The sequence below is a fragment of the Cynoglossus semilaevis genome, chromosome 5 (assembly GCF_000523025.1).
Source record: "Cynoglossus semilaevis isolate Cse_v1.0 chromosome 5, Cse_v1.0, whole genome shotgun sequence".
In the NCBI taxonomy this organism is placed as follows: Eukaryota; Metazoa; Chordata; class Actinopteri; order Pleuronectiformes; family Cynoglossidae; genus Cynoglossus; species Cynoglossus semilaevis.
Genome location: NC_024311.1, coordinates 17,726,229 through 17,737,674, shown reverse-complemented (window position 1 = coordinate 17,737,674; position 11,446 = coordinate 17,726,229). Strand labels below are relative to the sequence as shown.

At 43.1% G+C, this 11,446-nt stretch overlaps 1 protein-coding gene across 1 annotated transcript in view; it reads left to right on the top strand.

Moving 5' to 3' along the window:
- Nucleotides 1-373: 373 nt before the first annotated feature.
- Nucleotides 374-11,446, top strand: part of LOC103379365 (transmembrane protein 266-like) — a 20,624-nt gene continuing 9,551 nt past the window's right edge. The window contains exons 1-3 of the mRNA XM_017032319.2: nucleotides 374-1,841; nucleotides 2,228-2,285; nucleotides 7,382-7,573. Of these exons, the coding sequence (XP_016887808.1) occupies nucleotides 2,272-2,285; nucleotides 7,382-7,573 (206 nt within the window). The 5' untranslated portion in view covers nucleotides 374-1,841; nucleotides 2,228-2,271. The remainder of the gene's footprint in view (nucleotides 1,842-2,227; nucleotides 2,286-7,381; nucleotides 7,574-11,446) is intronic.

The window sequence follows — 11,446 nt, the reverse complement described above, 5'->3', positions numbered from 1 at the left end:
GTACCGCATGTCAACACCTGCAGAAATAGATCATGTGTTTTAGGTTGGTTATCAGGTGTCATAGATCTATAACTGGGTTCTGTCTGTTTGCACTTTTCTACATGTGCCAAATCACGTTTGTTCTGATCATTTCCTTCAATAAACTTCAACAAGTTAGTAATGACTTACACTGGGTGTTTATGTCCGTGGGAAGTGTTTGGTAAAAATGATCATTTATCTTTTCAAGGTAAGTACTGACATTGTTTCACAACTTTCCTCAGTATTACACACTTCAAATCAATGCCCCCCCCCCCCAACTCTGTCTCTCTTTATATTTGTGTACCCCCCCCCCAACTCTGTCTGTCTTTATATTTGTGTATTTAATTCACTACATTTCTACTTGCTAATCCTTTCAGGGTTCTGGACACCCTGGACAACTGACCAGTCCATTTACACCAACCTGTGGTCAAATTTACCGAATCGTGCAGGAGCCTGGATCGTTGGTGGGAACCAGAGAACCGGGAGAAACACCGTGAAATTTCTGCATAAAAAAGACCATCATCTACCACCGGGGATCAAACCAGTGATGTTCTTACTGTAAGAACACCGGTCACTCTTTTATGGTGAAGTATACGCTTCATATGATCAGTCGATCACCGAACATCTAGTTCGGTGATCGAACTCTCTTGTCTTATGTCGGACTGTTTTAACCGTGAGTCTCTGCAGAGCAGGCTGTTCTGGAGTCAGCTGGGCGTTACGTTACGCATCCTTCCTCCTCGGTTGTAACTCCACGCCTCCTCCTCTGAATTCAGATCACACTTCTCCTCATTTGTGCACTCCCTGGATCCTCAGCCTCAGCCTATAACATCTCGTGTTCAAGGAAAAGGAAGAGGCGCTCGCGATTGATTGATGTGCGCTTTTAACCATCCACTGGCTAATCCCGCTGAATGACAAACGGTTAATCCAACTGCTGTCCACTCATTTATATTCCCATAGTATCTTTATTTTGGGAAACCATGAAAAAGCCGCGTATAACGGGGAGAGGAACGACAAAGCAGGCACGAGGCTAGTAAAACCAGCCGTGGTTCTGATTGGCCTGGACGGAAAACTGAGGGATCTTTGTCACACGCGTCCTCTCGTTTCTCTCACCGTGCCACGCGCACTTGCTCGCACACGGTAATCATTTTTAGATTGCTATGTCGTGACCGGAGCGACGCAAAATGTCACACGACTCGTTGGCCGCTGTCAGACTCCCGCAGCGAAACGCCAGTGTTTTGAAGACGTTCGGCTGAAGATCTTGTTCACAGCTCGCTGCTGGTGAAGCGGCCGAGGCTCGACCGAGGCTCGACCGGGACTTGATTCAAAACCTGGACACCTGCTCTGGCAGGGTTTCCCGCTGCGCTCGCTGGGAATCCCCCCCTCCACTCCACTCTGGAGCCCAGACCTGGACCTAGTCCTGGATCTGGATCTGGATCAGCTCACAAATCCACCATACGATACAAAGTAGTAGAAGGAGGAGGAGGAGGAAGAGGAGGAGGAGGAGGTTTTACTCCTCGTGCTCGTTATTTGTTTACTCCAATAGCAACTCACAGCAAATGTGCTGTTACTGAGAGACGATGGTTTTTGGGTTTAATGTTCCTGCGTCTGTGTTTAGTTTTACTTTGTGAGACGAGCAGCAGCATCAGTGGCAGCAGCATCAGTGCAGTTCATCCAATGCTAAAGAACTGAGGAAGGCTGCTTCATCTTCATCATCTCTTGTACCACCACCACCACCACCTCCACCATCACCGGGGGAGACATTACTACCAGCAGGAGGGCAGCGGGCGGCCCGATCACCCGCCAACCATGTAAAGCCCACACAGGTCGGTAACAGTCGGTCAGGCTGAGTCCCTGATGTCTGGTCACTCTGTTCGCACCTTGGTAGTTAAAAAGTTTTCTGTTGTCTTCATCATTTAGTTTCCATTAAAACCTGTGAAATCTCTCTCTTTAAAACCGTACCTTTACCAACAGACTGAAGCAGCTCTGGAAACAAAATCAAAAATATTCTTTTCCTGCTTCTGTTAAGCTTTTGATTTTCTGTCTCTTTGAGTGTTTAACAGTTTTATTTTAAAGTTTCTGACAAGTGTTAATCTCTATTTTTAAACATATAAGACACAGCATGTTCTGAATTATTCCTAATAATATGATCTTACATGTATTCACAAAAGTAAATCAGAAAAGTTCAACTGCATGTGTTTATTCTCTGCAGGTTCAACAGAACACTCCGTGGCTCATCCTTCCATCTCCCACATCATGGCCAACTCTGAGTAAGTGCAGACCACGCCACTTATTTTCCTTTGATAAAAACAAACAAAGTTATGATTTGTGTTAACATTTGAAACATATATATATATATATATATATATATAAAATCAAAGATTTCCCTCAACTTCAGTTCCTCAATACTTCATTTTTTTCATTTTTTTTATTCCCATTTTTTTCACTCAATCCTACGTCTCCTCTGTAATAATGACCTTTATTGACTCCGGTGCTGAGGCGTCCCTAAGACTCATCTCTGTGAATACTAAATACCACAAGGCTAAGATGCAGATTCATTCATCACCTGCACAGTTCTGGCTGCAGATGGTCCGTTCTGAATCACAGCTCCCAGTGTTTGTCCTCTCTCTCTGGTTCTCTCTGGTTCTTTGTCCGTAGCTGTTGAATCTAACACCGCTTCCCTTTTCCACCTCCAGTATTTTTTTTCTTCTTCCAGTTTTTCCATTTATAATCCGCACTCTGTGTGTGTGTGTGGGTATGAGAACAGCTGATGCATTAATGAGGAAACATGCTGTAGTGTTTGTTTGTGTGTGTGAAGTCGCTCCAGGAGAATTGTAAAAAAAAAAAAGAAATCACCATTTTGGCCGTCTTAATTTGGCCCATCAACCTGCAGCAGTGATGCACTTGACCCAATTGATTTGTCGGGATCGTTATTCCATTTGTGCTTTGATTAAAAAAAAAAAAAGGACCGGTTTTAGTCCTGGCCCCCATATTGAGACACACATTTATTTTTTACACAAACGCCTGAAGCTCAAAAATGAACTTGAATTAGATCAACAATAGCTGAAAACTCTTAAAAATATGTATTATATTTATTCCAAAAAAGTGGTATTTCTGTTATGTAAGATATTATTTATTACCTTTTAATCTAAAAATGATAAACTGAACCATCTACTGTATATGACCAATCATTTAGACACACACTGAAATCCTAATGAAATATATGATTATTATTGTAAAGTATATTGTATATATTTTCCTCAACTAAAAATAACCCCTCATTTACTCTTATAATAATTAAATACCAACTACCAGACTCACCTCCAGCAGTGATAGATAGATTTCTATATTAATCCTGTGGGGAAACATAATCCAGACGTCCAGATTATTCTGTCATTTGTCCTGAATGCAGTGACATGTGACTGGGTGGACACTGCAGCCTGCAGAGCTCCGTCCACTTACTCATTAAAGTTCTTTCAGACTCCCACTCCCTCCAGTGTCTTCAGAAATTAAAAGAGTCTATAATTGGCTGCTGACACATCGTCCAGAGGCCTCGTCTCCATAAAAACACTCCTGGACATCTGCTGTCCCGGTCCTGGCCCACAGGTCCTCCGTGTCTCCTGTGTCCAGAGTCTGTAAAGGTCAGATAAGAGACTGGTCGCAGCGGGGCCTTTGTGGAGCCCGTCAGCTCATCAGAATTTAATCTGTAAAATTAATTATAAGAATAATGAGCTAATGTGACAGGCAGAAAATCAGAGCGTTTTAAATTGTCATGTAACACTAATTGAAAATGATTTTTAAATGACAGTCAGTATTAAGTACAACTTTGATTTTAATGTTTTTTTAATATTAAATAACCATCAATAACAGTTAATTTTAATTTAACTCTTTTTTTTTGACACGTTCTTGTTCTGTACAGTCAATCAATAATGATGTTTTCGTCTTCTTCACGTTGTCGTCGGTGGCATTGACAGAATGCTGAGATTATTGTTTCACATTTAAAAGATTACATCCATTGACGTCAACGTTCTTCTCACAGAACATTTCTGTTTCATTAACTTTGTTTTTGACTCCAGATTCTGCCCTTAACAATCACAGAGCTTTGACTGGAGCTTCCAGATCGTTTTACTCCTGAATGAAAACCTGTTTTAACTGTAAAATCCAAACAATAATGAGAACCTGGGTGGAAACCCTGGAGTTTTAATCTAAACAATGAATATAGAATTTAACATACAACCGAAAGGCAAAAATTTTTTTGCGTGCGTCTGTTGCACCATATCAGGTGTTCACAAAAGGCAAAAAAAATTTTAGATCTGAACACGTGAACAGAGTCGGTTGCAACATATCAGGTGTTCATTGATCAGGGTGTTTAGGAGTTTGCAGTCAGAGAAGAACGTGACAAAGTTTTTCTGTACATTTACTAGTTCATAATCAAAACATACACAGTATTAACCTTCAAAATAGAAAATATTTTTTCAACTCTTTTTAAACAAGATAAGACAAACTATACATTGATTTATAAGTGAAAGAAAATAGTAAATAAATAATTTTAATTTTAGCAAACAACAGTCACCTCTGATCAAGAAAACATCTTTTACTTTTGTCTGCCTACTTGTATAAAAGGTCACGAGTTAGGGTCAAAGGTGAATGTGCTTTTTAGCTTTTTTCTCAGGGAGACCGTACTGCATCACCACCGGCCCTCAGTTACTTGTGTGACCTTCTACTTTAGACACTGAAGTCCCCTGAGCGACTTTTGTCACACGATGACCTTTCTCTACCTGGCACGTCGTTGCACTGTTTAATTTTATCTTCTGCCCTCGGGGAATCCTGCTCCTCTTTAATATCACTTATTACCTCTGGGTGCTCTTTGGCAGTTGTGGTCCAGCTAATCTTTTCCTGAAATTATTTTCCAAAGAATTCTGCAAAAACCACTTTCTGTTAATTAACAAGTTGAAGAAAAGGTCAGTATTGTATTTAAAACAATGTTAATGTTGTATTTATTTCTGTCCCTGGATGGAGACAAAGGTTGCTGTGACATTTGGGCTCCGTCGTTGACAGTGTTGGCGTCGTGGTGAATTAAAGTCATCATTGACTTGGATGAATTATTTAATGCTCCTGACAGGTTGAACATCACCACAGGAGATGAGCTTTACCGTCTGAACTTTGAGGAAATTTCAGTAAAATGCAGGTCAATAATTACAGTAAATATTTTGGAAACGTCTCACAGCGCAGCCACTCAAACTTCATTCCTTGAAGTTCTTGAAGTCGGCGTTCTTGGGAGCCGGACTGTCGGCAAGGGAGCGCAGCAGGAACATTAGCATCAGCTGTGAGGCGGTGGGGTTTGGACAGCTTGTGTCTGTCACGAGCGGTTGTGTGAACAGTCCTGATTGTTTGGGATTGAAGCCAGACCTGCTGCTGTGCTACGGATGAGAGGAGGAAACTCTGGATGAGAGGGTGTGTGTGTGTGTGTGTGTGAAGTGCAGGAAATTATTTATCAAACAGAGTCAGTGCAGCATCATGACGCTGTGTCTCCACGGTCCTGGTCTTTAATATTGTCTCATTTTAATATAATCTGGTTTTATATCGAACACAGATTGACGTCGGACGGAAACGCTCCTTCTCTCACTGGACTTTGAGTTTGTCTTATCGCAGACGTGCCAGGTCTTCTTTTCCAGGGAAATAAACCTATCAAATTAGACGGAGGTTCTGCAGCTCATGAGAGTCCACTCTAATAACACGTGCTCCCTGGACACCGCAGCGGTTTCATTAATGAAAACAAAAACCACAGCTGTTTTCAGGGAAACTCTGTGCTCAGCAGCTGCCGCCGCAACAACTTCATGTCGTAATGAAGTCTCGTCTCTTATCAATCGCACGTTTATCGGTGCAACAACAGAATTGTTGGTCGTTCAGTACTCGGAATCATGGAGTTTAAACACACACGTCGGACCAGCTTTTCTTTAGTCGCTGATAAACTGTTAAATCAAAGACAACGCGTTTCATCAGTGTCTGTAAATAAGAGAGGGGAATTTAACAGAAGTAAAATGCTAACGTGCTAAATGAAGTGAGCAGCGCGGCTAAAACGAATCTGAGGTCTACATCTGTGGTCTACATCTGAGGTATATATCTGTGGTCTACATCTGTGGTCTACATCTGTGGTCTATATCTGAGGTATATATCTGTAGTCTACATCTGTGGTCTATATCTGAGGTATATATCTGTAGTCTACATCTGTGGTCTATATCTGAGGTCTATCTCCTATCCCATCTATTGCTCATCACCTTTTTTTAGTTTGGTTTCTCTCTCCTCTCTCCTCGTCTACGTCTTTCCTACCCCCATCCTCACCCTCACCCTCACCCTCACCCCTCCCTCACCTCACCCTCACCTCACCCTCACCTCACCCTCTCCCAATCTCCGTTCACCTTTTCCTGACTTCCTCTTACGTCTGAAGGAGAGTGGAGTTCTACCCAGCTGACACAGGGAGAGCTCATGACGTCACAGCAGACATGATGCACCAGCATCTGCTGTGGTCTAAAAATACACCCCACAGGGCACACACACACACACACACACACACACTCAGAGTGAGTCTGCAGCTGCGCTCCACACTCCACACCTTTGTTTCCACCTCCGTGCTCCACTCTCGTGGCCCGGCCCACCTCACACGGCGGGTACAGTCTGCTGACCCAGTGTTCCCTCAGTGGCACCAGTGCAGTTAAAGACAGACTTAGGTTGGCACTTTGTTATGACTGAGGAGATTAGTTTAATGTACAGGCTGAGAGGCGGAGCCTGTGGGAAAACAGGATGTTGGTCCTTGGAATTTCGACGACCTCATTTCAGTCAGGCTACTCTGTGGAGGTTGGTTTTTGTGAAACTGTCCATAAAACATTCAGGTTTTGGTCAGTTGTTCCGTCTGAATTGATGATACAGTAGGTGAGAATGTGAGTGTATTATGTCTCTGTATGTGAAGTGACTGTTGAACTGTCCAGGGGTCGGACTGAAGTCTGCCTTTAACCTCCACACACATACATGGCTGAAAACGAATAAGATGTCAATGATGAATAAATCATTTTGGTCCTTTTTTTAAAAAACAAAACAAACCAAAAAAACTTGATTATTGTTGGCAGGAAGTGTGTGAGGTAGTGGATGCTGTAACTCTAAAAACCAGAGTCAATAAATCTGAACAAATTATCATGAATAAATTACATAAATCTACAGCAGTGTTGAGTTAAGTTAATTTAATTATAGTTAGTGACCACAGCAACTAGTTTTTACTCAGACTGATTTTGTCTCTTCTTCTTTCTTCTGTGTTTTTGCTGCTGCTGCTGTTGCTGCTGCTGCTGCTGCTGCTTCTGACTCGTAACCATAGAGAGGTGGAGCAGGCAGGTCTGGCCGACCTGGAGATCATCTCCCAGCCGGTGGAGGATGAGAACCAGTGCTTGGCTCCTCCGGTGCAGCTGGTGAGTTTCGGCTACAGAGATCTGCCCCTCACTGCTCTGGACCTGTCTCTGGCCGGGTCACAGCTCCTGTCCAACACCGACGAAGATGAGAACAGAGAAGGGTGAGTACTTGAAAACAGTCAGACAACAGTCAACAACAAACCTGCTCCTTTACTCTCCAGATCCCTCCTGTTAGTGATGTCATATCAAAAAACAACAAACCTCCTCCTTTACTCTCCAGTTCCCTCCTGTTAGTGATGTCATATCAAATCTAGAGCAGCGAGCTTCCTTTTACAGAACACAGGATGTGTTGCATCAGCTCAGAAATCCCTTAATTGCACAAATCCCCGTCTACACACAATCAAATGAGAAGTGTTATTTAAACAAATATGGTGATGAGGTGATTGGCAGAGCTGCCGTCACTGACTCAGTGTCTCAGTTTAACAGCTCTGAGTGGCAGCAGACGGACGGACGGACGGACGGACGGCGCTGCGACTGTCGACGAAATGTGTCAATTATTTGTTGTCAAAAATACACATTATTTTAAAATCTTATCAGTTAAAATACATGTGTATTTATTGTGCTTTTTTTTGTCTTTATTGCACCTTTGGTATTTCATCCTCTCATTGGTTCATAGAATTAACCAATCGAAGGTGTTAATAGAAAGTCATCTGCACAGATGGTCTACAGACCATAAAAACATGCTCTGACTTCTGCTCTGTGGATCAGTGGACACTGACTCTTGTTTTCCCCTTGTGTCTGGGTGTGTGTAGATGTTGTCTTTGCAGATTAGACACTGGATTATGAAGTGACTCTTAGTTGACCTTAACTGTGTTCGTGGTCTGTTTGTCTCAGTCTGGTCTGTTTGATGGACTGACAGCTGCTGTGACAGGATGAAGTGATGACAGGTGAATGAATGAACGTACATGAACAGACATGTCACAGTAGTCAGTTGTCAGTACTGAGCCTACTGACGCTCAAACCCACAGACTCCTGTTTGACACATGGTCAGTCCACTGCTTGTGTTCAGTTGGAGGATCCTGTCCAGAGACAGATGGACGTCACACGTGCTCTCTGTCAACACTGACTCACAGCCAATGACGCTCCCTCGTGTCTCTGGGTGTGTACGGGCTTTGATGCCTTTGATGTTCCTTCACTCCTGTTTACAGATGGCGTTCATGCACTGATCTCACTGCTGCAGACTGAGGTTCAGGCTCGGAGTTTGACTGCAGCTGTGGCTCAACATGTGGCAGGACCGTGCATCTGTTAGAAACTGGGTCACAGGTTGGCTGTTGTTGAGTTATTACCAAATATATCAGAGTGTGGGTCTGGGGGCAAGAGACTAAACCCCCCCGCCTTTGTTCCCTGAGGGTAAAGAATGAAACAAGGCCCGGCTGCAGAACGCTCCAGCAAAAGATTTACAGGTCGCTGGGGTGAGGTTTATTTGACCAGTGTGCTCCATTTAGTCAAGCTGTGCTGAGCATGATGGGTCACTTTTTTATATTCCAATCATTAGCAGCAAACTGTCTGGCAGTAAAAATGTTACCAGTGGAGTTGTAAAATCCATCATTCTGTCTTTTAGCTCTAATGAAGTTCAATTTTCACCTCACCAGTCATGAGCTCCAGTCATGTGACTTCCCACCATACCTTCAGTGTCAAACGGATCTGTGTTCATTTTAATCACTGTTATTACACACATACACACACATTTGTACAATTAGCACCTCACCAAACACCAGTAGAAAACAGTCTGTGCTCTGACCACGTCACAGAGACTGTTCCCCTGGATGTGTCGTTCACTCTTCTTCCTCCAGGACCCGATTCTGTTTGTTATTGTGCGTTTCAGCACCGCTGGGCTTTCCTTTGATAACGCCCGCGCCTTCGTCTCTTCATTACGGCATCGATCCACCTCTCAAACTGTCAGCGGCCGTCGGCCTCCTCCTCGTCGTCCGTGCACGGTCATCGTGTTCTACGTGCTGCACACTCAGGGTTTCTTACTTGAGCCGTGAGTTGACTTTGTTCAGACGTAACAACACGTGAGCGCCATCGGACCTGAAGGACCTGAAATGTCCGTGTCTCAGCAGAAAACTTTTCTGGTCTCAGAGAGAGACTGTACCTGGAAACGAATCAGTCCAAACGGCTTTTTTTTATGTTTCCATATGGTAAAAGTGAATCATCTTTTTTTTTTTATGTTTCCATATGGTAAAAGTTATCAAGAAAAAAAAAAACGTAGTAAAAATCCAACGTTTTACTGCAAATTGCATTGAGTAACGGCCAGACTAAAAATGAAAGTTGTTTTACTGCAAATTGCATTATTGCAGTAACGGCCAGACTAAAAATGAAAGTTACAGAAGAACTTACATTTAGCTGAGGTTGCCAAACTGTCTCTGCAGCGCCCCCTTTAGTTGATAGTGCCCCCCCGAACCTCCCATCTCCACAGCTGTACTGAACTCTATTTAAATCACTGTTATTTCAACAAATAATTTGCCGTGCTGCGGACCCATTCAATCTCCCGCCCCTCGCGTTGGAAACGTTCAGTAAAAATACCCATTTGCATGTTGGGAATGAAAGACGACGTTCGACCCGTGATGGTAGAACAGGTGTTCGTGCTCTCGTGGTTTTTTTTTTTTGTGTGAAAACTGCAGCATTTTTTCATAGTGGGCAACAAGAAGAGGGGATTAATCAGGAGGAACGGCTCCTGTGTCAAAGTGCCGCGCTGTGATGAAGCACCTACTGTCAGCCATGTTTGGATATCACAGCCTGTAGCACTGTGAAGGTGGAGCTGACCTCAGTGCTGTCTCTCTCTCTCTCTCTCTCAGCCCTAATTCTAACCCTGAATCCAAACTAAACCTTAAACCTCAAAGTACCATCTTCCCTTCTCCCCACAAGGACAAAACCCACCAAAACAAAGCGTGATGCACAAAAAAATCTCCTCACAACCACAGCTGTACCTACACACACACACACACACACACACACACTCACTCACACACTGGGCCTGACGATCTTTTCTAGCTGGTTGTTCTTGTTATCTAATCCTCAGTAATCGTGCTTGACTTCGTGCCGTGCTGTCACACCTCGTTAGGAACAATGCTCTTCATTCATTGGCTCTCCTGCACATTTACAAACTCCTCTCCTCGCCCTCCGCCGTCTTTCACCACTTTTCCACATATTTCTGGAGCTTTCCTGTTTTCACACTGTTTTCTCACCTCTTTTTGTTGTTTGTTGTTGTTTTTTTTTTCTTCTTCACTCCAACTCTGTTTTTTTCTTTAAATCTGTCTCTGCAGCTTTTTAAACTGAACACCATCTGCCCTGTGACGGGGTGTTACCAAAACGTTACCAAAACGTTACCAAACGCCTCAGAGCTGCTGACAAATAGAAAGGCCACACAATTTACAGAATTTCCAAAAATTACTTATGTTTTTAATGTTAATTATACACAGTATTTTCTTGTAAATATAATAAAACAGAAAAGACCAGATTTAAAGACAACAACATGATAACTCAGTGAGGATTTTTAAAGACAACAACAACATGATAACTCAGTGAGGATTCTCCTCAAGAACTGGATGAACGAGCGCTAAAAACATGATGTTTTTTCATCACAAACATCATGTTATTTTACTACTAATTAGCTTCATATTTTTCAAATTTATTTAATTCTCACACTCAAATATATTTGTGCATGTTCAAACCCCTGTTGTCTGTCGGAGAGGATGCAGGATCAGGAGCAGGTTGGCAGCTTGGAGATTTCCAGCGCCCGTTTACTACACGGTTACCAAACATAGTGTTTTCATATCAGGGTAGATGTGGGCGACAGTGAAGGAGGCGGTTGTTCTTGCTAGCATCAGGGGGCAGTTGCAGTGTTTGCAGTTTTGGCGCCATGGTAAGTGGAGTGTGGTTATTAATAGAGTTGGGCCCATCCATCTTCCTGTCTGGGAAAAATGCTGGGAAGACCAAGGTGGCACAGGCTTGTGTTCAGCACTTTCATGGCC